Here is a 27101-nt window from a genome sequence, read left to right on the forward strand (position 1 = left end):
GAGGGGGCTGACTGTGCCAGTCACCCTTGCTGGGGCTTATGGTTGGGAAAGACTGGCCTTGCAGGAGTTGGGGGTGGGGTGGGATAGGAGACTTTGCTTCCAGAGTCTAGGGCACTCACTGTTTTCACACTGACTACCTGCAAACAGACACCTCTGTGTATTAACTGCTCCTAGCTAGGGGATGCCAGTCTGTAGGGAAGCCTGCCCTAGCCCGACTGCCCATCTGGTTTTTCTAAGTTGGTCCTGCCTTTTGGGTCGGGTTCGGGTAGCTGCGCAAAGCCCCGGTTCCCTAGAGACTAATGGCTGGCAAGCGATCCTATGCAGCTCAAGGACTCAGGCTTTCCCCCAACTCTCCACTCCCCACCCCTTACATTGGGCATAGGAGGCCCCCTCCGACCCCAGGCTGAGGGCCTAAGGAAGCCGTTGAGAACCTTAGCCAGGGCTAAGCAGGCCAGTGCTCACCAGCACCGCTGCCATCCCGCGCGAGCCTGCTCTCCAGTGGGATTCTGCCCTTAAGGCTCCGCCAGGGTCGGGGCGGGGCCGGTTGGGAGGCCCCGCCCCCAGCCCGCCCCCGGCCCGGGGTGCGAATCCGGTGCCGGCAAGCGGCTGGCGATGCTGGAGGTTCGCTAGCCGAAGCGGCTGCATCTGGCGCCGCGTCTGCCCCGCGTGCTCGGAGCGGATTCTACCCGCCGTCCCCGGAGCCCTCGGCGCCCCGCTGAGCCCGCGATCACTTCCTCCGTGTGACCAACCGGCGCTGCAGGTGCGGGGCGGGCCGGGCTGGGGGCGCTTCCCGAACTCACGTTGTGGGGCCTTGGGGGATTGGTTCCCTGGCTCGAGGTTCTGGATGCAGAGTGCGCGGGGGCGCAGCGAGGGCTCGAGGTCCTGGCGGGGTCAGAGCGCGCGGGCTTTGCAGATTTGGGGGACGGAGTGCGGGGTCGGGCTAAAGTTCCCCATTACCTCGGACGGCTTGGGGGTCCTGGAGGGAAGCCTCTGCGGCTCGGAATTATGAAAAGATTAACCCTCGAAGATTCGTGGTCCCCCGTGAGGATAGGGGCCGAGAGCTGAGCCGTCCCTCCCCGTTCCCAGAGCCGCCTCCAGCCCCTCCCAACTGTCCCCGGGCCCCTTCCCTCCCGCTTAGCAGTCACTAATTTCCATGACAACGGAGAGTTCTTTATGGGCGACAACCCGGAGGGGGCTGGGCGGGGCTGCCGCGGAGTGGGGGAGGAAGCTCCAAGCCCCTGGGGACCAGCAGCCCCCCAGCCAAAATTCAGCTTCTAAGCCTTCACTTGGGGGCTAGCCGGGGGTCCAGTGCATGGACCCACGTGCACGGTGGGGGTGGGGGCGCACATGTTCCTGCTGGGAGGTGCGGGGCTTGGTGCTCACACGTGTGCTTTCCGCATGTGTGTTGCTGTGCCAGCGGGGGCGAGCCAGCAGCACTTGGGAAGGGGGTCAGGGTGGCACCACGGTGGGGAGCAGGGCCCCTGGCAGGAGGTGGCTGGGATAGTGACAGCGTGAGCTTCTGCCTTCCCCAGCTTGTACTGTCTGGCAGAGACCCTGGGCTCTTGAGCCCCAGCCCCCTCCCCGCGTAGCTCTGCCAAATTGCTTTTGTCCGCACCTCCCAGGCAGAGCCTGCTCCACCAGGTTCCTTCCTAAGGATCAGGGCCCTCTGTCCCACACTAAAAGCTCAGAGTCTGCAGTAGTCCAGTCCCTGTGCTGTGCTCCCCTTACCCCCAAGTCCAGGCTTTGAGCCCCCAGGACTACCTTCAGAGACCTGGTGCCCTCCCCCACCCTCAGAGTTGATTCCTGGCAGCTCCAGCGACTTCTGAGCCTCAGTTTCCTCAACTGGGAAATTGGTGTCTCCACTCCCCTCAAGGTCAGGTTGGTTTCCAGGGTGGGGCAAGGGTCTCCCTTTTCTAATACAGTATTTGGTGCGGACCCTTCAGGTGTCCCTCCTAGGCTGGCTGTTCACATATCTCTGATGGCCTTACTCTCCAGCCCCATGCCCTGGCCACCATTCACAGGCAAGCAAGCAAGCAGTGGCAAGCAAGCAGTCCTCTGCCCTGGGAGAAGGCCAGATTCCATGGTTTCTATTTGGGGAAACTGAGGCATGGGGAGGGGAAGGGCTGTGCAGTTATTCTGTTTCTGGGTTGCTTGTGATGCCGTTTCTGGCATTCATGGCAGGATCTGCTGTTGGGGGTGGTGAGAGGGGATTAAGCAGAGCTGTAAGAGGGGCTCTGGGGACCCAAAGCCTGGAGAGGATAGCAGATGGGGGAGGGGTTGGCTGGGAGGGTCTAGGTACAGCTGGGCCAACTGAGAAGAGGGACTATAAAGGGAAGCAACTAGGCATCCGAGCCTCATTTCCATCCCCCTATGCGTCTGCCTTCAACATGTTGGACCTGCTTTACCTAAGCTGCCGTGATGGCAGAGAGATGGGCTGGGAACTGTCCTGACTGGGGGGCTGTAGCAGCTGGCCTCTTCCCCACCAAGATGCTCCAAGGAGCTGGCCTCCTTTTGGCTGTGCCTCCTATGCCAAGTTCAGTGTATGTTTGGGGGATACAGGAGGGTGCAAGCTGGAAGGTCCAGGTACCATGGATAGCTCCTGGCCCAGGGATTTAGAGCACATAGCCATGGAGGCCTTAGGGCTCTGCTGGGCACCCATCCGTCCCCTTCAGAACTCCCGTCCACCTCCCCTTTCCTGCCCTTTGTGCCTGTGTCCCTTTTACTTTGTCATCTCCTTGCTCCTCTTCCATCACAGGTTCTGTCTTTGTCTGTGTCTCTGCCCCATTCTCTTTTTTCTAAATTCTCTCAATCTCCCCACCTCCTCTTTATTGATGGGGACCTGGGTCACAGAACCTTGAAGAAGGAGCCAGGCTAAAGTCTCAGGGAATTCTTGAAGAAGGGACCTAACCAACACATCTCCCCTCCCCCTCCCCTTGTTTTAAAACTTCCATCACCATAGCAACCCTTTACTCTAGTGCCTTCCTCTGCATTTCCCCTCCTCCACCCACAGGGAAGCAGAGCCTCCAGTGGATTCTCCTTCAGGGGTTCAGAGATTTGGACCCCAAGTGCTTGGGAGGAGACAGCTGACCTTTGCCTCTGCCTGCATGTTGAGAGCCAAACTTTCAGGACGTAGCACTGGACTGCATGCCCACCCCCAAGATTGGAGAGACCTCCCCACAATACTCCTTCATTAGATGGGCAAAATTCAGCTGTAGGAACTTCTACCATGATTTAGCTGGAGCCTGAGGCTCAGTCAGGGCAGCCCCTTGACCAGTCCCCTGAAGCAATTGGATGGTGGTCTAGAAGCTTGGCCCTTGTTCCTAATAGACCTTGAGTGAGGTCTTTAGCTCCCCTGTTCCTGTGGGTGACACCTCAGCTGTGAGTTAGGCAGGGCTTGGGCTTCAGCATGTTCACTGCAGTAGGAAATCCAGCCCCAGTCCTTGAGAGAGTAGAGCAGCAGAGAGTAGGGGGTGCCTGCAGGCTGGTGTTCACAGCTACCACTAAATTGGGAGGTGCTGCTTACAGTTGTTGGGAGGCAGCTGGAGGCCTCTTGGGCCTCTCCTGGCCTCCCTAGATTTACTGCAAACTCTGGAGTCCCACATGGCAGGGGACCAAGGTAGCAGGAAAGTCTGTTTATGTCTATGACAGGTAGGGCCTGAACCAGGATGATCTCAGTGGAGGAGGGGACAGGACCCCAATGTGGGGCCTCTGGACCTCTTGGCCTTTGTTTTGTTTGGGCTTTCCCTGGGTCAGACTTACCTAAAGATGCAGTAGAGTCCTTGGGGGACCATTTGTCACCAGGGCAGCAACAGAGGACCCCTCAGGATTGCTGGAGGCTCAATTCCCTGAGCCCAGTGGTCGGGCCCTGGGAGCAGGCTGTAACTGGGGAGTGCTTGGCTGTCAGGCTCCCTGAGAGCCAGCTGGAGGGCAGTGGCAGCACCAGGGCTTGCACTCCCCACAAGCTCCCTTTGGGCAGCCCGCAGTGCATACTGTTCAGTTCCTCTGCAGAGAGTGGAGGGAGCCATGTCTCTAGGGAAATGACTGTTGTGGGGTTCCCGTGCCCTTCCATGGCCTAAGTGTACCTGAGGAAAAGCTCAGGTCCTGTGTTGCTGAGAGGAGAGCTCTCCATTGTTGGGTGTTGGGTCTGGGCCATGGGGGTGAGAAATGCACACCCCTTCCACCTGGCCTCCTCCCTTTCTGAGAGCTGTCCCTTGACTGTTCCTCCCAGTTCTCCTTTGTTGCAAGCAGGTGCCCAGGGCTTGGTGCACACACCGGAAGCCTCCCAGGGAGCAACAGTGGATAGCAGATGGTGGAGTGGGGGTGGGCAGAGGGAACCAGGGTGCTAATTGAAAGCCAGGCCCCTCTTTCTCTCCTTGCCCTGGGGCCAAGTCCAGGGCCCCAAGCCAGTATAGTTAGACTGGTGAGGAGGAGGAGGAGGAGTGACTGGCTGAAATTTGGGCAGCCATAGTAGGGGGCAGGGGAGACAGATCTGTTCCCATCTCAGCCTTGAGGCTGCAGGACATGGCTCCAGGCTGACATTATGGGGTGGAGGCCCAGCTTTCTGTGGTAGAGATAGACCCCCATGACCAGCCCTGGGCCCCAGTGGGCATGAGTGCATATGCAGAGCTGAAAGCTGGGGCCAGGATCAGGGACAGGCATGCACAAAACCTCCCGCCCACGCCACACTGGTAGAGCCGGGAGCTGTTGGAGTGGGGTGGGGGGTGGGGCATGGAGGTTGTGGAAGGTATCTCAGAAAAGGACCATTTGAGTCTGGCCTTGGAGCATCAGGATTGTTTTGGACAATGTGTTGCACAAACTACCTTACAATGTCAGCAATCACAATGAAAGAAGAGATTCAGTTCTGCTCTCAGCACCTTGCTCATGTGGCAGCTGCTCCACAGGAAAGCCAAGGTGGGCAGAGCTCTTGCCAGTGCCCACACTTCCTACCATTGAGTGGACACAGTTGAGCTGGCGAGTCACCTGTTGTTGGACATTTAGGTAGTTGCTGAATTTTTTTTAATGTTATAAATAACTCTGCCGTGACAAATAGGAATCTGACGGGAGGCTTTTGGGGGAAGGGCACTCTTGCCAGAGGGAATGGTGTAAGCAAAGCAACAGAGCTGGGGCACAGGTCCCTCCCAGCCCTCTTGGGAGACTGCAGTCTAAGGTACCACCCTCCTGCCCAGTACATGGCCCTTAGACTGAGAGGACTGTTGCAGGCCCCCTCCCGCAGATGTTGTGTGAAAATGTGTGGCCGGCAATGGTAACTGGCTATGCCTCTGCTCTCAGCTGTGAGGATGAGATTCTGGCCACATGCTTCTCCCCAGTGGAGGAGATGCAGGGTTGTGGCCATGGTGGCAGACATGAAGTCAGTGACGATCTTCAAAGCCTCTCCTTTGCCTCTGCTGTGCCTCACAAGATGGCTTAAACCCTGTCTGGAATGACGCTGATGAAATGCATTTGTGGCCTGGCACGGTGGCTCACGCCTGTAGGCCCAGCACTTTGGGAGGCTGAAGCGGGTGGATCACGAGGTCAGGAGATCAAGACCATCCTGGCTAACATGGTGAAACCCCGTCTCTACTAAAAATACAAAAAAATTTAGCTGGGCGTGGTGGCAGGCGCCTGTAGTCCCAGCTACTTGGGAGGCTGAGGCAGGAGAATGGCTTGAACCCAGGAGGCGGAGCTTGCAGTGAGCTGAGATCGCGCCACTGCACTCCAGCCTGGGCCACTGTCGCAAAAAAAAAAAAAAAAAAAAAAAAAGCATTTGTATTCCCTGAGCCCAAGAAACCCAGATTAAGGAATTACAGAGTTTGTTCCCTAATGCTGAAGGCAAATCTGAGGGAGAATTTCCAGGGCTGTGACTCCTGAGAATCACAGCCCAGTGGCTGGCTTCTGCCTGGGAGGAAGCAAGTAGCAGCCAGGGTTGGCCATGGGGCTTTGTTTGGGTCCTGGTCTTTGACTTTGCCTGGCAGAGTTCATCTTGCCAAGCTGCCTCCTCCCTTCTCCACTACCTTGAGGCTGTGAGTGCCTTCAGGTCGGGGAACATCTAGGCACCCCCAGGCCCTAGCTCAGGCCCTGCACATAGCAAGTGCTAATTGGCATGGAGGGAAAACATGCATAGTCAGCAGAGGCAGAGCAATTTCAGTGCAGCCTCAGTGCAGAGCTTGCTGTAGTCCGTGTCACACTGACCAGGCATTATGGAGGCACACCCTGGCGTCAGATCTGTGAAGGTCTAGTCACTAACCCCCCACCCCCACCTTTGAGCATGGTCTATGAGTGCCTTTTCCTTTAGACACTGGAGTCAGCCCACCCACCACCACAGATGAGGATTGGGCTGTAATTGGCAGGATTGCAGACCTGTGGGACACCGTGCCCCAGGTGGAAAGAGTGCCTAGAGCTCACTGAGCCAGCTGTATCTGTTCTGTTTGGGGGCCTCGCACCTGGACATGACAGCCAAGGTCCCCTGAGGGGCCCCAGTGGGCGTGAATGCATATGCAGAGCTGAAAGCTGGGACCAGGAGCAGGCTTGTTTTGCTCTTCCTGACCAGTATACCTACATACCTCCTGGCAAATCCTTCCCTTCTAAGTCCTAATGCTGCCTCCAAAGCTTTACCTTGCCTCTCCACCCAGATTATCCCTCTGAGGAATCACCCAAGCACTATGCCTGAGTGCAGTATTTACTAAATTCATCAAAGTCATTACAGTAAAATAGTAAAAATTCACACAGAAAATTAATAAACAGAAGATATGTCTGCCCTTTTGACATCCAATTCTTTGCCCAGGAGAGAACTCTTATTTCCTTCAGCATTCTTCCAGAAAAGAGTTTGTGAGTGTATATCAGTATGTAAACTTTAAAAAATTTACCCAAGCCAGGTGTGGTGGCTCACACCTGTAATCCCAGCACTTTGGGAAGCTGAGGCGGGAGGATTGCTTGAGCCCAGGAGTTTGAGAACAGCCTGGGCAACATAATGAAATCCTGTCTCTACAAAAAAATTTTAAAAATTAGCCAGTTATGGTAGTGCGCACCTGGGGTCCGGTCCTAGCTACTCAGGAGGCTGAGGTGGGAGGATTGCTTGAGCCCAGGAGGTTGAGGCTGCAGTAAGCTGTGATCGTGCCACTGCATTCCAGCCTGGGTGACAGAACAGCCGGGTGTGGTGCTGGTGCCGGTAATCCCAGCTGCAGTGGGAGGATCATTTGAGTTCAGGAGCTCTGGGCTGTAGTATGCTATGTCAGTTGGGTGTCTGCACTATGTTTGGCATTAGTATGGTGACTTCCTGGGAGCCGGAGACCATCAGGTTGCCTAAAGGAGGGGTGAAGCAACCAAGATCAGAAACGAAGCAGGTCAAAACTCCTGTGCTGATAAGTAGTGGGCTTGCGCCCATGAATAGCCACTGCACTCCAGCCTGGGCAACATAGTGAGACCTGTCTCTAAAAAAAGAAAGCAAGAAAGAAAAGAAAAGAAAAGAAATAGGTTTTCCAGAATCCTCCCATGTGTCCTGATTCAATCATAACCCCTCCTTTTCTCTTAGAAGGGACCATTATCTGACTCTGTTTATTTCCTAGCTTTTCTTTATAGCTCTACTGCTGTGTTTGTATCCCCAGTACGGGTTTGTTCTGCCTGTTGGAACTCTCTATTGATAGATTCATACTATATGTATTCTTTTGTGTCTTTTTGCATTTAACGCTGTGTAAGAGTCACCAGGTGGTTGGGTATAGCTGTAGTCCTTTGTTTCCATTGCTGTATAATATTCCATTGTGTGACTCTACCACAATACATCCTGTTGGTGGTGGTATTTGGTCTGTTTTCAATATTTGGCGATTATGTATATGGCCACTCTGAGCATTGTATGACTGTCCTGATGCACGAATATGTGCACTTCTGTAGGCACGTATTTAGGAGTGCAATTACTGGTTCATAGGGTATGTTTGTTTGATTTTAGTGGTTTTACCAAACGGCTTTACAAAGGGGAGGTTGCCTTCTCCTAGCAGTGCTGACGTTCTTCATATATCCACTAACACTTGTTAGCTCTAGACCTTCAGAGATGATTAGCAGGTGGGTGGGTGGTTATAGCCCCCTTCATCTGTAAAATAGCTGAAATTTAAATAAACTGTTTGATAAGCCTTTTTTTTTTTAGTGTATAGAATACAAAACTATTCCCTTATATATCAGTTTAATACATTTTTCTTATGTAGGCTGTTGTAGTTCAGGCAGCCAAGCTGAGTAGCTGGATGTCTAGCCAGAAAAGCAGGGGTAGGATCTGAGCCTGCCTATCCTCTAGCCCCTCCTGGTATGGTCTCTGCCCCTAGCTTGGCCTGAGCCAGATTGGGGTCTCCCAAAAGCAGCACCTATGTTGTGGAGAAGTGGAGAGTAGTACAGCTAAGCCAGACCCCATCGTGCCTGCAGGTTAGAGCCCGGCAATGCCGTTTGGGTGTGTGACTCTGGGCGACAAGAAGAACTATAACCAGCCATCGGAGGTGACTGACAGATATGATTTGGGACAGGTCATCAAGACGTGAGTGCCGGGCCTGTCAGGCAGGGCTGGGTGGGCTGGTGGGCAAGGGCTAGGGAAGTGGGAGTGGAGTGCAGCTGACACTAAGACCAGGCCTGAGTGGGTGCCTGTCGGCTGCAGTGAGGAGTTCTGTGAAATCTTCCGGGCCAAGGACAAGACAACAGGCAAGCTGCACACCTGCAAGAAGTTCCAGAAGCGGGATGGCCGCAAGGTGCGGAAAGCTGCCAAGAACGAGATAGGCATCCTCAAGATGTGAGTTTGAGGCCTGGGATTGGGGCAGCGTGGGAGGCAGCAGGGAAGGGCTTAGAGGGCAAGTGGCCTCAGGCAGTCCCAGCCTCTGGCCAATTAGTCTGCTGTGGCCACTGTGGCGACCACAGCCTCTCCCAGGGGTTCATCCAGCCTTAACTACTGGCTCCCCTCCCTGTCGCCAGGGTGAAGCATCCCAACATCCTACAACTGGTGGATGTGTTTGTGACCCGCAAGGAGTACTTTATCTTCCTGGAGCTGTGAGTGTGGGTCTGGGGTCCCAAGATTCCCCAGCGCCCAGGGCTTTCACCTCTCCCACCCTCTGCAGCTAAGGAAACCCCCTTTCTGGACCCTTGGCGTCCCAGGTCCCTGTGCCTTGCTCAGCCAGCTGCCTGGTGCAGGCAGCTCACCCAAGTGCTCCTGCCCTACCCCCGATTCTGCCCACACCAGGCTCAGGGGCTGGTGTCCCTCAGGGCCACGGGGAGGGAGGTGTTTGACTGGATCCTGGACCAGGGCTACTACTCGGAGCGAGACACAAGCAACGTGGTACGGCAGGTCCTGGAGGCTGTGGCCTATTTGCACTCACTCAAGATCGTGCACAGGAATCTCAAGGTGAGGTCAGAGCCAGAGTCAAAGGGTCATTTGGCAACTGGGCTGGTGCTGGGGTGGGCAGAACCTCGGGGCCTTGGTCTAGCCTCCGAGGTCTTCATGGTGTCTTCTGCTCACCCACATGCTATTCTCACATCACAGCTGGAAAACCTGGTTTACTACAACCGGCTGAAGAACTCTAAGATTGTCATCAGTGACTTCCATCTGGCTAAGCTAGAAAATGGCCTCATCAAGGAGCCCTGTGGGACCCCCGAGTATCTGGGCAAGCAGGGGGTGGGGCAGGGCAGGGGGAGAATGGGGGGCAGCCTTCAGGGAGCTTCTCTGGGCAGGGGGAAAATGTACTCATCTCAGGAAGCTGGTGTGGATGGTACTGGACCTGGCTAGGCCTGATACTGACCAGCAGATGGGTGCTGTGTTTGTAGCCCCAGAGGTGGTAGGCCGGCAGCGATATGGACGCCCTGTGGACTGCTGGGCCATTGGAGTCATCATGTACATCCTGTGAGTGGACAGACGGACAAGCAGGCTTGCAGTCAGATGGGGTGGGGGCATGTGTCTGTGGCCTTTCTGTGTGACCCTTCCCCCATGCAGGCTTTCAGGCAACCCACCTTTCTATGAGGAGGTGGAAGAAGATGATTATGAGAACCATGATAAGAATCTCTTCCGCAAGATCCTGGCTGGTGACTATGAGTTTGACTCTCCATATTGGGATGATATTTCGCAGGCAGGTGAGGAGGTGCCTGCCCAGTACTTGGTAGAATGCAAGGGAGTGGGGGAGGGGGTCCTGCTCTCAGCTTTCTCTGTGGTATTCTGCTTCTGTCCCCCAGCCCATTCATCACCTCTAGACATTGAGATGGGGTGCCCATGCCTAGCCCCTCCTTGGTTTTGTCCACAGCCAAAGACCTGGTCGCAAGGCTGATGGAGGTGGAGCAAGACCAGCGGATCACTGCAGAAGAGGCCATCTCCCATGAGTGGTAAGCAGGGTCCAGGGGAGGGGGGAGAGGCCAGGATCCCCCTCACACCTAGCAGCCACATCTTTGAGGCCTAGAAGGGGTGCAGGCACCTAGAGCTCAGGCCAGCCCAGAGGCTCTGCGTGGTAGCCCCTGGATGCCACATGGAAGGGCTGGGCAGAGTCTCCACAAAGGCTCATTCTCTTAGATCCAGACACACTTGCACCCTTTCCAGGATTTCTGGCAATGCTGCTTCTGATAAGAACATCAAGGATGGTGTCTGTGCCCAGATTGAAAAGAACTTTGCCAGGGCCAAGTGGAAGGTAAGGCTTGGATAACTCCCTTCTTGGCTCTATCCCAACTATTCCTTCTGGCACTCAGTTTCTTGCCTGCATCACACCCCTGCAGCCACACACAAGCTTTTCTCAGGCCATCAGGTGTGGGTGTAGCCACTGCGATTACCTTAAGTAGGAGTGCTGAGCAGCTGGGTACTTGGCCCTGGGGTGGATGGAGGTGGCCGGGGGTACTATGGAAGGAGTTTGGTCTGGTCACTGCCAAGCAATGGATCCAGCAAGCTTCACCCTTAGCCTTTCTCCACTGTGCTCCTTTCAGAAGGCTGTCCGAGTGACCACCCTCATGAAACGGCTCCGGGCGCCAGAGCAGTCCAGCACGGCTGCAGCCCAGTCGGCCTCAGCCACAGACACTGCCACCCCCGGGGCTGCAGGTGGGGCCACAGCTGCAGCTGCGAGTGGAGCTACCTCAGTCCCTGAGGGTGATGCTGCTCATGCTGCAAAGAGTGATAATGTGGCCCCCGCAGACCGTAGTGCCACCCCAGCCACAGATGGAAGTGCCACCCCAGCCACTGATGGCAGTGTCACCCCAGCCACTGATGGAAGCATCACTCCAGCCACTGATGGGAGTGTCACCCCAGCCACTGACAGGAGCGCTACTCCAGCCACTGATGGGAGAGCCACACCGGCCACAGAAGAGAGCACTGTGCCCACCATCCAAAGCAGTGCCACACTAGCCACCAAGGCAGCTGCCACCCCTGAGCCGGCTATGGCCCAGCCGGACAGCACAGCCCCAGAGGGCGCCACAGGCCAGGCTCCACCCTCTAGTAAAGGGGAAGAGGCTGCTGGTTATGCCCAGGAGTCTCAAAGGGAGGAGGCCAGCTGAGTAGGCAGCCTGGTGAGGGGGGGCGGGGGATGGGCAGGAGGGTGGGAGAGTGGATGAGGGGCTTCTCACTGTACATAGAGTCACTGGCATGATGCCCTCGCTCCCCCATGCCCCCACATCCCAGTGGGGCATACTTAGGGGTCACGGGAGAGCAGTCTCGTCTCCTGTGTGTATGTGTGTGAGTGGTGGGCAGGCCAGTGGCAGGGCCAGCCCCAGCCCCTGCATGGATTCCTTGTGGCTTTTCTGTCTTTTGCTAGCTTCACCAGTTTCTGTTCCTTGTGGGATGCTGCTCTAGGGATACTCAGGGGGCTCCTGCTCTCCTTCCCCTTCCCTTCTTGCTTCACCATTCCCCTAGGCAGGCCCTGCAGGTCCCACACTCTCCCAGGCCCTAAACTTGGGCGGCCTTGCCCTGAGAGCTGGTCCTCCAGCGAGGCCCTGTCAGCGGTCTTAGGCTCCTGCACATGAAGGTGTGTGCCTGTGGTGTGTGGGCTGCTCTAGGAGCGGATACAGGCTGGTATAGAGGATGCAGAAAGGTAGGGCAGTATGTTTAAGTCCAGACTGGGCACATGGCTAGGGACACTGCTCTCTAGCTGTGGGGGTCCTCAGGAGTGGAGAGAATGAGTATGAAGGCAGAAGCTTCCATATTTGTCCCTCCTAAGACCCTGTTATTTGTGTTATTTCCTGCCCTCCTGAGTCCTGCAGTGGGCTGCCCTGTACCTTGAACCTCATGAGCCTCTAAGGGAAAGGAGGAACAATTAGGATGTGGCAATGAGACCTGGTAGGGCAGAGTACAAGCCCAGCACCCAGTGTTCCAGCCTAACTAGGTCCTTACCCTGGGCCAAACAGGGAGGGCTGATATCTCCTTGCTCTTCTTAGATGCCCACCCCCTACAATCTCAACCCACAAGTCCTCTCCACCCTAGGGGGCTTGCTGCATGGCAATACCCCATAATCTGATTTGGGGGTTTGCCCTTTACAGGGGCAGATTTTCTGCTCAGTTCAACAATGAAATGAAGAGGAACTCCCTCTATTTCTACAGCTCACTTCTATCAGAGGCCCAGGTGCCTCAGAGCCACATTGAGTTGCTGTTGCTGGGAAGAGGAAGTAGAGTTAAAGTCCCCAGTTTCCTGAGGGAGGCTCCTGACAGGTGCCCTTTGTCAGACCCTATCACAGCCTGGACAGGCAGCCACATTGGTCCTCGCCCTTGCTTGGCACTCCTTGGTGGTCCTGCCCTTCTCCCTGCATGCCTGTGGGTCTGCTCTGGTGTGTGAAGGTCGGTGGGTTAACTGTGTGCCTGCTGAACCTGGCAAATAAACATCACCCTGCAAAGCCTCTGGCCACCCTCTTGCCTTTGCTTCCTCTGTCCTACTGGGGAGGAGCCCCTGGAAGGCAGTGGGGAGGGGAGAGGCTGGGAGCAGGTTCATAAGTAGTAGCTGGGAGTAGTAGTGAACAGTGCCCTGTGGATTTCTTGGGCTGAGAGTGAAGATCATCCTCACCACAGTGTATTCCTCAATGGTGGTGGTGGTGGGGGTCCTCTGGACTCTAGAAATCCATGTGAGTAGTGGGTCTTGGGCTGCATTTGGACCGAGGAATACTCCCTGGGCTGAGAGCTCAAGTAAGGGCTGCTGTTTTTGACTCCTGTTGACCGAGGAGCCTCACTCTTGATTTAGGCATAGAGCTGGAATCTACCTGGGCCAGCCACCACAAGGACAGACCCTGCTATTAGCCAAAGATAGCTTCCCTGAGCTGGGGAGAGGGTGTAGGGTGAGCAGTGCACAAAGATTCTATAATGCTCTGCGTTCTTCCTGTGAACACCTGTGCTTTCCACATATGCCCCAAATGAAATCTCACTCTGGGTCTATTTCAGCTGGAGCAGATCAGCTTTATATTATGGGGCTGTGCATAAGGTTTCTTCTGGGTAGAGGGAGTAACATTGCTACAGATACTAAACCTAAAAACCCAAAAGTTTACTTACTACACCCCACGTGGGCCTGGGTGAACTTACCAGGGATGCTGCTCTCTGGGAGGACCTCAAAGATAACCTCCTCAAAGATAACTTCTCTGATGTGGGAATAATAAAAAGAATTTGTTAGTCTCTAGTCTTTGAAGCATCTGGGCCTCCAAAATTCCAACCCTACTACAGTCCCAAGCATAACCGATCCTCCTGAGAGTTAAGAGCTAAAGTCAGGGTACTGGCCCTAGTGTCTCCAAACTCAAGGATAGTCATGTCTTACTTGGATGAAGCCAAGGTTGGCCTGGGGTGACCTGAGGGACTAGGGCCTATGTGTCAATCTTTCCAGAATCGCCCGGAACTGATGACTGAGAGGGTAGAGTATTTTGGTCTATGGGAAATACAGATCACAGCGCATGGTCCAGCACTGTCCAGAGCCCAAGGGACCTATCGGGACCATTGTTCTATTCCCTTGCGGCTGCAGTTTTCTCTGCCTTGGCCCAGCCTGCCTCGCGCCAGCTCTGGCGTGGGACTACAATGCGCTGCCTTGCCCTGGAGAAGGGTCCAGCTGGCAGCCTCGCTGCTCCCCGCCTTGATATAACGCTGCGCTCTCAAGTGGCAGGTCGAGTCCTCCCAGAAGACGCCAGAGAGCGACCGCGTTCCGCCCAGGATTCTCTACGGCCTAGGGGCCACTAAGCCCCGCCCCCTAGTTCCGCCCACCCGAGGATTTGTCCAATCCAGACGAAATATTTACGCTCCGCCCAAAGTATTGTGTTGTCACTTCCGGCCTGCTCCAGGAAGTCGTGCTGCGGAGCCAAATTTGAAGGCAGTGGAGGCGCGGGGGCGCGTCTGCGAAGCCGGACCTGTAGCAGTTTCTTTGGCTGCCTGGGCCCCTTGAGTCCAGCCATCATGCCTATCCGTGCTCTGTGCACTATCTGCTCCGACTTCTTCGATCACTCCCGCGACGTGGCCGCCATCCACTGCGGCCACACCTTCCACTTGCAGTGGTGAGTGACTGCAGTGTTGGGGTCCGATGTTTGCCCGGGTACCGCTTCAGGGCCGCGAGGTGTCGGGCCTCCAGGCGGTCCTTCCCCGGAATCCAGACAAGTGATGAGAACCTTCCTTCTAAACGAGGCCCCACGGGAGCTTCCCAACTTGGGCAGAAGTGGGTCAGGACAGGCTTTCTGGCAGAGGTGATAGCTGAGCTAAGCCTGAGGGGGACTGAGATGGCTCAGTGAAGACAGATGCTTCCTTGATCACCTGTACAAACAGATGTGATTTCACAACCGTTAGCCTGGGCAAGGGTGAGCTTTCACTACATCAACAAGTCCTTTTATTTCTTCCAGATAGAAACCTGGTAGGTTTCTGGCAACCCAAGAGGGTAGGCTTACTTGATGGTTTGGAATTATTCTACCCAGAGTCATCTCACTGTCCCGACACCCCAGTGTATTCGCCATGTCAGCAAACCCGTTTAACATGGGGAAGGCAAGGAGATGCTCCCCCTATCCAGGGGTCCTGCTGACCGTGTAGGGCCATTCTGTTGAGTGTACCGCTAGTGGGGAAAGATTCCCCTAGCAGATGTGGACAGGCTGGTTTGGACCTCCTAGCAAAAGAGATAAGGCAGAGTTACCCCTGGGAATGGTGGGTGATAATAATCACAGGGGGCTTGTGGGGCTAAAGGCCCTAGGAAGCAGAGAGGCAGGCATGACCCTGATGGCTGCTGGCTTACTGGCAAAGCTTTGTTTAGACCTGTGTTGCTGACAGCCTGAGCCCCATGCTGAGGGAGCCACTGCTGTTTGGTTAGACTAGAAATTAAGCTCGCATCTAAGAGTACTGTACTTTATTTTCTATTTGCCTACTCTATTTTCTTCTATCCTTTTACTTTATTTGTTTATTTTTATTTATTTGTTTATTTTTGAGATGGAATCTCGCTCCTGTCACGCAGGCTGGAGTGCAGTGGTGCGATCTTGGCTCACTGCAACCGCCACCTCCTGTGTTCAAGTGATTCTCCTTCCTCAGCCTCCCGAGTAGCTGACATTACAGGCGTGCGCCACCACGCCCAACTAATTTTTGTATTTTTAGTAGAGACGGGGGTTTCTCCATGTTGGCCAGGCTGGTCTCAAACTCCTGACCTCAGGTGATCCACTCGCCTTGGCCTCCCAAAGTGCTAGGGCCTGTCCTTTTATTTTAAACTTTTCTGTGTACTTGTGTTTTACATGTATCCCTTGAAAACAGCATTTATTTCTTTTTTTATATATTAAAAATTACTTTAGCTTACCCCAAAGATCTTTATTTTATTTTATTTTGAGACAGGGTCTCACTCTGTTACCCAGGCTGCAGTGCAATGGTGCCATCTCAGCTCACTGCAGCCTTGACCTCCTGGGCTAAGGTGATTCTCCCACCTTAGCCTCCCAAGTAGCTGGGACTACAGGTGCCTGCCAGCATGCTCGACTAATTTTTTTTTTTTTTTTTTGTATTTTTAGTAGAGATGGGGTCTTGCTATGTTGCCCAGGCTGGTCCCGAACCCCTGGACTCAAGCAATCCACCCACCTTGGCCTCCCAAGTGCTAGGATTACAGGCGTGAGCCACTGCGCCCAGCCTGGGGAAACAGCCTTTAGTTGGACCCTTTTTTTTTTTTTTTATTTATTTTTTATGTTTTTCTTTTGAGAAGGAGTCTCGCTCTGTCTCCCAGGCTGGAGTGCAGTGGCGCAATCTCCACTCACCGCAAGCTTCGCCTCCCGGGTTCACGCCATTCTCCTGCCTCAGCCTCCTGTGTGGCTGGGACTACAGGCGCCCGCCACCGCACCCGGCTAATTTTTGTATTTTTAGTAGAGACAGGGTTTCACTGTGTTAGTCAGAATGGTCTCGATCTCCTGACCTCATGATCCGCCCATCTCGGCCTCCCAAAGTGCTGGGGTTACAGGCGTGAGCCACCGCGCCCGGCCTAGTTGGACTTTCAAAAGTCCAGTCTGATAATCTTTGTATTTAACTGAACCATTTAGTCTACTTAAAATTGTTGCAATTACTGATTAAATGAAGAGTAAATCTATTGTCTTTAGTCGATTCTGTTTTGTCTTGCCTATTATATCTTATTCTCTCCTTTCTTGCCTTGGTGGGAATTGGTTAAATATTCTGTATTTCTCCATTTTCCCTCAGTTAGTTTGGACGTTATGTACCCCATTTCCATTTATAAGTGGTTATCCTAGAAATTAAGGTATGTATCCTTAACTTACCAATTTCAAGGTTAATCAACACCTTTCTCATTTTCCCAGGCAACTCAAAGAGCTTAGAATAGTAACACTCTCTTCCCACTTCTACATTATTGTTGAATGTTTTAATTGGTGTATGTGTGGTATTTTTTTTGTTGGTGTTGTTTTTGAGACAGAGTCCTTCTGTCTTGCCCAAGCTGGTCTGCAGTGGTGCAATCTCTGCTCAACCTCCTGGACTCAAGCGATCCTCCTGCCTCAGCCTCACAAATAGCTGGGATTACAGGTGCATGTCACCATGCCCAGCTAATTTTGTTTTTTAGAGACAGGATTTTACCATGCTGCCCAGGCTGGTTTGAAACTCCTGTACTCAAGCGATCCACCCTCCTTGGCCTGCCAAAGTGCTTAGGTTTACAGGCATGAGCCAACACGACTGGCCAATTGTATGTTTTTAAATAAAGTTTTTGTTTGTAATAATTTTTTTTTTTTTTGAAACAGGATGCTGCTGTGTTGCCCAGGCTGGAGTTTATAATTGTTTTTTCTTGCAGGATTGAACTTTTTGTTAATGTTCTTCTTTGGCCTTCTTTGTCTCTTGTAACTTTAATTCAAAGTCTCTCTTTTTTTAAAAAAATGTTTCGTTCTGTGGCCCAGACCGCAGTGCAGTGTTGCGATCTCGCAATCTCGGCTCACTGCAACCTCCGCCTCCCGGGTTCACATGATTCTTCTGCCTCAGCCTCCTGAGTAGCTGGGATTACAGGCGCACACCACCAGGCCCGGCTAATTTTTTTTTGTATTTTTAGTAGAGATGGGGTTTCACTATGTTGGCCAGACTGGTCTCAAACTCCTGACCTCATGATCCACCCACCTCGGCCTCCCAAAGTGCTGGGATTACAGGTGTGAGCCACTGCGCCCGGCCTATCTTGTCTAATTTAAAGTCCATTTTATCTGCTATTGGTATAGCCACTTCAGCTCTCATTTGGTGACTGCATGGTATATCTTTTTTCACCTGGCTTATTTTATTTTATTTTATTTTATTTTACTTTACTTTACTTTATTTTATTTTATTTATTTGTGAGATGGAGTCTTGCTCTGTCACCCAGGCTGGAGTGCAGTGGTGCCATCTTGGCTCACTGGAAGCTCCGCCTCCCGGGTTCATGCCATTCTCTTGCCTCAGCCTCCTGAGTAGCTGGGATTACAGGTGCCCACTACCATGCCCGGCTAATTTTTTGTATTTTTAGTAGAGATGGGGTTTCACTGTGGTAGTCAGAATGGTCTCTATCTCCTGACCTCGTGATCTGCCCGCCTCGGCCTCCCAAAGTGCTGGGATTACAGGCGTGAGCCACCACGCCCGGCCGTGTGAAGCAATTTCTTTAATAGGTGCTGGAAAATTATGAGCCATTATCTCTTCATACATTGCCTCTATTCCATTAACTTTTGTATCCTGTATTATTATTTGTTTTTGAGGCAGAGTCTCACTCTGTCGCCCAGGCTGGAGTGCAATGGCTCGATCTTGGCTCATTGCAACCTCCACCTCCTGGGTTCAAGCAATTGAAAAAATTAGCCGGGCATAGTGGCATGTGCCTGTGGTCCCAGCTACCTGGGATGCTGAGATGATCATCACCTGAGCCTGGGAGGTAGAGGCTGCTGTGAGCTGTGATTGCTCCACTGCATTCCAGCGTGGGTGACAGAGTGAGACCCTGTCTGAAAAGACGCCTCCCTTGAAAAAAAAAAAAAAAGAAAGAAAACAGGAAAACGCAGGCTATTGGCTGGGAGCGGTGGCTCAAGCCTGTAATCCTAGCACTTTGGGAGGCCAAGAAAAAAAAAAAAAAAAAAAGATAGCTACTGTCTTGACTTTGAGAGCATAGATGAATTTTGCCTACTTTTTTTTTTTTTTTTTGAGACGGGGTCTCACTCTGTCCCCCACGCTGGAGTGCAGTGGCGCGATCTTGACTCACTGCAACCTCCACCTCCCAGGTTCAAGCAATTCTTCAGCCTCAGCCTCCCAAGTAGCTGGGATTACAGGTACGTGCTACCACACCCGGCTAATTTTTCTATTTTTAATAGAGATGGAGTTTCACCATGTTGGTTAGGCTGGTCTCAAACTCCTGACCTCATGATCCACCCGCCTCGACCTCCCAAAGTTCTGGGATTACAGACGTGAGCCACTGGGCCTGGCCTGCCTACTTTTAAACTCTGTATAAATAGAATCATACAGAATATAACTTTTTGTGTCTGGCTTCTCTTCCTAAGTGTTATGTTTTTGTGATTTATTCATAATATTGTTCTTAGTTGTAGACTCATTGATTGTTGCTGTGTAGTATCCCTTCTTTTTTTTTTTTTTTTTTTTGAGACGGAGTCTCGCTCTGTCACCCAGGCTGGAGTGCAGTGGCCGGATCTCAGCTCACTGCAAGCTCCGCCTCCCGGGTTCACGCCATTCTCCGGCCTCAGCCTCCCGAGTAGCTGGGACTACAGGCGCCCGCCACCTCGCCCGGCTAGTTTTTTGTATTTCTTAATAGAGACGGGGTTTCACCCTGTTAGCCAGGATGGTCTCGATCTCCTGACCTCGTGATCCGCCCGTCTCGGCCTCCCAAAGTGCTGGGATTACAGGCTTGAGCCACCGCGCCCGGCCTGCTGTGTAGTATCCCATTGTGCCTGGTTACCCTTGATTATACGTTGTACATGGTATTTGAAAACTTACAGGAATTTTAGCTGGGCGTGGTGGGTGCAAGCCTGTGGTCCCAGCTACTCGGGAGGCAGAGGTGGGAGGATCGCTTGAGCCTGGGAGGCGAAGGTTGCAGTAAGCCAAGATCACCCCGCTGTACTCCAGCCTGGGTGACAGATTGAGACGCCATCTCAAAAGAAAAGAAAAGAAAAGAAAAGAAAAAAGAAAAGAAAAGAAAATGTATTTATAGGAATATTTGAGGCCAGGATGATGGTATCATTTTCCAGAGAGGACTTAGTTTCTCCCTGGTCCCTAGGAGTAGGGGAGTCTACTAGTAGAAGACTAATTAAAGTTTAAGGCTTGAGCTTTGCTAGACCACCTGCATAGATGATGCAAAGCTCAGCTATGTTTTGCTTTTACCACTACTTACTTTTTTTTTTTTCTAGACGGAGTCTCGCTCTGTTGCCCAGGTTGGAGTGCAGTGGCACAATCTTGGCTTTGGCTCACTGCAAGCTCTGCCTCCCGGGTTCACACCGTTCTCCCGACTCAGCCTCCTGAGCAGCTGGGACTACAGGTGCCCGCCACCATACCCCTCTAATTTTTTGTATTTTTAGTAGAGACGGGGTTTCACCGTGTTAGTCGGGATGGTCTCGATCTCCTGACCTCGTGATCCACCTGCCTCGGACTCCCAAAGTGCTGGGATGCTGGGATTACAGGCGTGAGCCACCACGCCCCGCCCCTTTTTTTTTTTTTTTTTTTAATTGAAAAACTTTTTTTAGCCGGGCGCGGTGGCTCAAGCCTGTAATCCCAGCACTTTGGGAGGCCGAGACGGGCGGATCACGAGGTCAGGAGATCGAGACCATCCTGGCTAACACGGTGAAACCCCGTCTCTACTAAAAAATACAAAAAACTAGCCGGGCGAGGTGGCGGGCGCCTGTAGTCCCAGCTACTCGGGAGGCTGAGGCAGGAGAATGGCGTAAACCCGGGAGGCGGAGCTTGCAGTGAGCTGAGATCCGGCCACTGCACTCCAGCCTGGGCGACAGAGCGAGACTCCGTCTCAAAAAAATTAAAAAAAAAAAAAGAAAAACTTTTTTTTGACTGGGCACAGTGGCTCACGCCAGTAGTTCCAGCACTTTGGGAGGCTGAGGTGGGAGGAGCACTTAAGCTCAGAAGTTGAGACCAGCTTGGGCAGCATAGTGAGACCCTGTCTCTGTTCTATAAAAAACAAAAAAACAAACACAAATTTCAATTAAAAAAAATTTTATGGCTGGGTATGGTGGCTCATACCTGTAATCCAGCACTTTGGGAGGCTGAGGCAGGTGGATCAGTTGAGGTCAGGAGTTCAAGACCAGCCTGGCCAACATGGTGAAACCCCATCTCTACTAAAAACAAAAATTAGCTGGGCGTGGTGGCACATGCCTGTAATCCCAGCTACTTGGGAGGCTGAGGTAGGAGAATTGCTTGAACCAAGGGGGTGGAGGTTGCAGTGAGCCAAGATGGCGCCACTGCACTCTAGCCTGGGTGACAGAGCAAGACTCCATCTCAAAAAAAAAAAAAGTTATGAGTACGTAGTAGGTATACATATTTCTGGGATTAATGAGATATTTTGATGCAGGGATACAGTGTGTAATAATCACTTCAGGGTAAATGGAGTAGCCATCACCTCAAGCATTTATCATTGTTTTATGTTACAAACATTCCTATTATATTCTTTTAGTTACTGTAAAATGTACAGTAGATTATTATTGACTGTAGTCACTCTGTTGTGCTATCAAATACTAGATTGTATTCATTATATCTAACTTTATTTTTGTACCCTTACTTACTTTTATTTCTGGTTGATCCTCACCTTGAAAGTGTAGTCTTTGGGATTCCAGCTTAAAATGGGAGTGTTATCAGAGTCCCCATCCCTGAGGGCCCCTGAGCTTTGACTATATCTCTCCCAACCCCAGTCAAAGCCCAGAAGGTTGCCTGAAGGACTGCTTTTGGCCAAGCCAAAAGGGCCAAAAAAAAAGGGCCAGCTGGCTGGAGTCCTGAGTACCCGTCAGGCCTTGAGGGAGGTTCTGTAACTGTCCGTGCTGCTGCCCTCTTATTTGGGCAGGCATTGGGTCAAGGAGGAGCAGAACAAACCCTTTCGTGGTGAGAATGTTTGCCTGGCTTATGTCCCCAGACAAACCAGGGCTCATCAATCTATTGTTCTGCTTTTCATTCCAGCCTAATTCAGTGGTTCGAGACAGCACCAAGTCGGACCTGCCCACAGTGCCGAATCCAGGTGAGAGTATTGGGGTGGGACCACATCAACTGAAGAGATCTCCTTAGACAACAGGAATGTGAAAAGAGCTCTGAAACTGCAATATATCTGACCTTTTTGGACCCTTCTGGTTTAAGGCCAGTTGAGCTGCACTTGTGTCCTTGAGTTGGTTGGGGGGCCTGCTTACACCCACAGGTAGCTGGCAGATGGACTTGTTGCCTGGGCCAGTTTTCACTTGGATAGATTTGGCTGGCCTCCTTCACTGTCTTTTCCTCAATGACTCAGCACCTAGAGTTCAGGTATCTTTTGAGCACTTAACCATGTAGGTCTGTAGTAATATGACTTCAGTGACCACCAAACCAGCAGCCCCAGCTTGGGGTACCTGCAGGGGTAAAGAGGTCTTTTGACTCTAAAGGATGTACTTTGAAAAGTTAGGTCTGAGAACAGGCCTGACATGCATGTCAGACAGGTAGTCAGACCCATGTACAACACTCTCCTCCTTGCGCATGACCCAGCTGCACAATCATACTCTTATCTTGTTCTCCCATCCAGGTTGGCAAAAGAACCATTATCAATAAGCTCTTCTTTGATCTTGCCCAGGAGGAGGAGAATGTCTTGGATGCAGAATTCTTAAAGGTACCTAGAATTTATCTGATTCTACTGAACTCTAAGCCCTCTGGGAGTTCACTTTCTTTCTTTTTTTCTTTTCTTTTTTTTTTTCTTTTTTTTTTTTTTTGAGACGGAGTCTCACTCTGTCGCCCAGGCTGGAGTGCAGTGGCGCAATCTCGGCTCACTGCAAGCTCCGCCTCCCGGGTTCACGCCATTCTCCTGCCTCAGCCTCCCGAGTAGCTGGGACTACAGGCGCCCACAACCGCGCCCGGCTAATTTTTTGTATTTTTAGTAGAGACGGGGTTTCACCGTGGTCTCGATCTCCTGACCTTGTGATCCGCCCGCCTCGGCCTCCCAAAGTGCTGGGATTACAGGCGTGAGCCACCGCGCCCGGCCTCTTTTTTTATTTTCTAAGAGACAGAGTCTTACTCTGTTGTCCACACTGGAGTGCAGTGGTGCAATCATAGCTCACTATAACCTCAAACTCCTGAGTTCAAGGGATCTCCCCACCTCAGCCTGCCTAGTAGCTAGGACTATAGGGGTGCACCACCATGTTCGGTTAATTTTTTTATTTTATGTATTTATTTATTTTTGAGATGAAGTCTCACTCTGTCACCCAGGCTGGAGTGTAGTGGCGTGATCTTGGCTCACTGCAACCTTTGCCTCCTGGGTTAAAGCAATACTCCTGCTTCAGCCTCCTGAGTTGCTGGGACTACAGGCACGTGCCACCATACCCGGCTAGTTTTGTGTTTTTAGTATAGACGGGGTTTCACCTTGTTGACCAGGCTGGTCTCGAACTCCTGACCTCAAGTGATCCAGCTGCCTTGGCCTCCCAAAGTGCTGAGATTACAGGCGTGAGCCACTGTGTCCGGCCCTAATTTTTAAAAAAATTTTTTGTAGAGATAGGGCCTTGCTATGTTACCTAGGCTGGTCTTGAACTCTTGGGCTGGAGCAATCCTCCCACCTTGGCCTCCCAAAGTGCTGAGATTATAGGCATAAGCCACTGTGCCTGGCCTGGGAGTTCACTTTCTATTTCCACATAAGTGGAGGGTTCCTGGAGCATGGAGATGAAGTTATAGAGGTGAGACTTGGTACAGTTTTCAAGGTGGGGACACAAAAAGCAGTGGACAAGTGATGAGACACAGTCATCAGAGAAATACACTGTGAGGGAATAGGGGAGCTGCTTGACTGTAAACCCTCCCCTTGTGATTTCAGGTCAATTCCAACCTTAATTCTCTCCTGCGGTCTTGTTTCCTCATCTTTTAAAGAACCTACAGCCATCCTGTATAGCCCACTTTGCTGGTTGGATAGTTAGTGACAGATTAGAAAACTCTTCTACTCCCCAGTCACAGAAGATTTTTGGACTCAGTGTTCCCTAGCCTGCCTGTGCCTCAAAAGTGCCTGGGGAGGCTGGGCGTGATGGCTCATGCCTGTAATCCCAACACTTTGGGAGGCCAAAGTGGGCAGATCACTTGAGCCCAGGAGTTCAAGACCAGTCTGGGCAACATGGGACCCCATCTCTATTAAATAAAAAAAGTTAAAAGAAAAAAAATTACCTAGGGAGCTTGGTGTAAAGTCGGATGCCTGGGCCTTCCCCAGACCAGAGCTCTTGGAATCAAGATTTGCAGCTCAGGTGGGAATGGAGGCGAAAGTGGGTAGTTTCCCTCCTGTAAATCTACTGCTTCTCCTCCTAACCTAAAATTTAGCTTTTTTTGTGTGCAAGCAGGCTGCATTGGCAGAGAACTCTTGAGGAAGTTGGATTGGGATTCACAAATGATCCCTGGACTCTGAGGGTTAATTTACTGGGTATCTGTCAGATCAGAGCTCATTTGGCTCTGGCCCCAGGATGTCATGATGTCCTTGGAACCTCACTGCTTCAGGAACATGGAGCTTTTGTGCTTAGAGCAAGCATGTTCATCGTCATGGTAACTGCTCCCAGTTTTAAGTAGTGTCTTCCCTGTGATGAAAGCAACAAAGGCAGTTTCATTTATTTCCAGCTTTCAAAGCCAGGTTTGTGAGACAGGTAGCACCATCTTGGGTAGTTTGGAGCAAGGGCTTGGAAGCCCCTGCTGGAGTGTGGAAGAAGCCAGAGGACTATGGGTAGTGGTGCAGCAGCCATGGCCTAGTATCTGTTCTCAGGCAGCCCCTGCGTGCTCTTCCTTACCCACCACTTCCACTCCCAGCTGTTCAGCCTATACTAACCAGCCCAGCCACCAGAAGCTCCTGCCCCCAGAGTCCTGGGTGGAGAGTTTGACAGCAGGGTCTTGTTTACCCACTGGGCCTGGGCCATACTGTTGGTCACATGTGAAATTCTGAGTCTTCTGTTGACCTTAGATGAGTGATCTAGAGTAAGATTTGCCTGGATTCCATCTAGCTACCACCATGGACCCTTGGTCAAGCATTTCAGTTTTGTAAAAGTCCTTGGCTTTCTTTGTTATGGAGCAGGCATCTCTCTTGCTCATGGGGATGTTGAGTTCTCTGGCATCCTGAATAGGAACTGGGTTCAATTCTGCCACAGCTTCTCAGTGATTCTGTGGCATGGCTGTGGAACATTTGCAAGGGCTTTGAGAGGCTCACTTGATCCTCACAACAGTCTAGTTAGAGACTAGACACATGGGAGGTTTCATCCAGGAGTACAAAGCTATTCTGGCATACCTACCTCCGTTTGATCCTAGGTCTGGAAGGACTGTGGTACACAGAGCCAGTTCAGAGCTTGGAGGAAAGTAGACTATGAATCAGGAAGACCCAGGGTGGGAGAGGAGGAGTAATGGCCCAGGGTCCTTGGCCATTCCTATTGTGTGTCCCTGGTGAGGCAGCTGATACCCAGAGGGAATGAGACCAACAGAGGAATGAGGCCAAGGAAGCGACAGAAGCTTCTGCTATGGAGACTGATCACAGGGTCCAACTTTACTTCCCTTCCACTATTCTACCTCTTTACCTGTCCTGGGGCCTTGTCCCTGAGATTATTCCTCCATTTTACCTACTTTTCAAAAGGGCACATAGAGCTAAAGCAGTGCTTATCTTTCCATTGTTGGCTTAGCTTGGCCTTGAGGCACTGCAGGATTCATGCCCTAGAAGGCCTCATTGTTCAATCCTGGGGCTCCCCACAACCTATGGGAGACAACGTGGAGGTCGGCTATGATGCTTTCCTGCTGCTTATTGTGGGTATTGCCTTTCAGAATGAACTGGACAATATCAGAGCCCAACTTTCCCAGAAAGGTGAGTTAGCAAGAGACAGGGGGTACTGGGAAGCCCCTGACTTGGATGCTGCAGGAAGGGGGCCCTAGGAGGAAGGTTTCAAACTGTTTGGGAGAGCCAGGGCCTTTCCCTGCTTTGTATGTCCAAGAGTCCTGCTAGCTCTTGTGGCTGGCAGAAAAAGAGAGGGAAGGGAGGTGACTGAAGCTGTTCACCTAGACCAGGTGAGCCTCTTGTCTCTGAGTGCAGCTTCTTGCCCAGGAACCAAGATGGGAGGGGGCTACCTGATGGGACAGAATATCTTTGGGAGAGGACTCAGCAGCTGAGTTTGACTGGAACCTGCTTGAGTCCTGGGATGATGAACTAACTGGACCCATGAGGGGTGGGGAGTGGGCAGTAAAATATTTTCCTGGCCAGGTGCGGTGGCTCACGCCTGTAATCCCAGCACTTTGGGAGGCCGAGGCGGGCGGATCACGAGGTCAGGAGATCGAGACCATCCTGGCTAACACAGTGAAACCCCGTCTCTACTAAAAAATACAAAAAAAAAACTAGCCGGGTGAGGGGGCGGGCGCCTGTAGTCCCAGCTACTCGGGAGGCTGAGGCAGGAGAATGGTGTGAACCCGGGAGGCGGAGCTTGCAGTGAGCCGAGATCGCGCCACTGCACTCCAGCCTGGGCCACAGAGCGAGACTCCGTCTCAGAAAAAAAAAAAATTTTCCTAAGTAGTTCAAGCAGCAGAAAGTGGGCTTTTACCTGAATGAAGGCTCTGGCTCAGCTTCTGTGGTTTGGCACATCCCAGAGAAGGAAGCGGGCCACCCAGCTTTCAGCTCTGAGTCTTGTTTCTCACCTGCCTAAGGGATCAGGCACTGAAGCCAAGGGCCCAAGTTCTTATGCTGATGGATGGACAGGCCTTTCCCTTTCCCCCACCCACTATCCCTGCTCCAGAGAAGGAGAAACGAGACAGCCAGGTCATCATCGACAATCTGCGGGACACGCTGGAAGAACGCAATGCTACTGTGGTATCTCTGCAGCAGGCCTTGGGCAAGGCGGAGATGCTGTGCTCTACACTGAAAGTAGGTCCTCAGGTTTTATGGGTACAGAATTAGTGGGGAGGTATTGCCCCAGAACTGGACTCCCCATTCTGGGCTTATCTTCTGGTTCTGCTTCAGTCAATACCTTGGTTTGGGGAGTTGTAAAATAGAGGCAAATCACTTCTTCCCCTTGCCCTCCCATACTGTACCCATCCATCCCATAAGAAAAGGACCATGTTGGCTATACTTGGGGTTTTGTGCTAGGTAGTTTGAAGAGGCAAGGCCTTCCCAGTACCTCACAGAAGGGATGCTCAACTAAGAGCTCATGGGCCATGTTTCCAAAAGTGGTTCATACTCTACTGATGAGGCCAGCCTGAAGAACCTTCCATTAGCACTCCAGTCCTTGGCTGGGCTGCTCTCCTGAGCCAGATCAAACAGCACCCTAGGGAGGAGCAAGGGCCTTTGAAGTCAGCTGTGCTGAGCTGACCAGCCAGATCAAAGTCTGCAGAGTGAACAGTCTTAGAGCTAGATGAATTTTGCATCAGCCTGGGTTGGTGAGCCTCTTGCTCTCCAAGGGGCATGAGAGGCGATTGATCTGAACCCATGATTGATATTCTGGCCTTGTAGGCAGGAGCAGTCCTTGCTGGATGCCATTTGAAAGGGAAAGGGAGCCATCCTTGTGAACAGACAAGGCCCCAGGATATTCATTGTC

The 27101-nt window shown here is 52.2% G+C and overlaps 2 protein-coding genes across 7 annotated transcripts in view; both read left to right on the forward strand.

The window, feature by feature from the left end:
- The first annotated feature begins 295 nt into the window (after positions 1 to 295).
- Positions 296 to 12826, forward strand: CAMKV (CaM kinase like vesicle associated). Of its 6 annotated transcripts, none has more exons than XM_025377189.1 (12): positions 296 to 760; positions 8404 to 8512; positions 8630 to 8761; positions 8941 to 9015; positions 9229 to 9367; positions 9506 to 9626; positions 9787 to 9862; positions 9953 to 10089; positions 10257 to 10335; positions 10547 to 10634; positions 10924 to 11035; positions 11129 to 12826. In XM_025377189.1, exons 2-12 carry the CDS (start codon positions 8418 to 8420, stop codon positions 11485 to 11487), a joined length of 1413 nt encoding a protein of 470 aa, XP_025232974.1. In that variant the 5' UTR covers positions 296 to 760; positions 8404 to 8417; the 3' UTR covers positions 11488 to 12826. The 6 variants fall into 6 exon arrangements, with proteins under 6 accessions (XP_025232974.1, XP_025232976.1, XP_025232975.1 ...); XM_025377191.1 differs by having other exon boundaries at positions 9358 to 9367; XM_025377190.1 differs by having other exon boundaries at positions 8630 to 8720.
- A 1412-nt stretch (positions 12827 to 14238) lies between these two features.
- TRAIP (TRAF interacting protein) overlaps positions 14239 to 27101 on the forward strand; it is a 29119-nt gene continuing 16256 nt past the window's right edge. Inside the window, exons 1-5 of the mRNA XM_025376000.1 lie at positions 14239 to 14444; positions 21520 to 21577; positions 22109 to 22192; positions 25345 to 25384; positions 26304 to 26431. Of these exons, the coding sequence (XP_025231785.1) occupies positions 14347 to 14444; positions 21520 to 21577; positions 22109 to 22192; positions 25345 to 25384; positions 26304 to 26431 (408 nt within the window). The 5' untranslated portion in view covers positions 14239 to 14346. The remainder of the gene's footprint in view (positions 14445 to 21519; positions 21578 to 22108; positions 22193 to 25344; positions 25385 to 26303; positions 26432 to 27101) is intronic.

Source organism: Theropithecus gelada, chromosome 2 (genome assembly GCF_003255815.1).
Source record: "Theropithecus gelada isolate Dixy chromosome 2, Tgel_1.0, whole genome shotgun sequence".
Taxonomy (NCBI): Eukaryota; Metazoa; Chordata; class Mammalia; order Primates; family Cercopithecidae; genus Theropithecus; species Theropithecus gelada.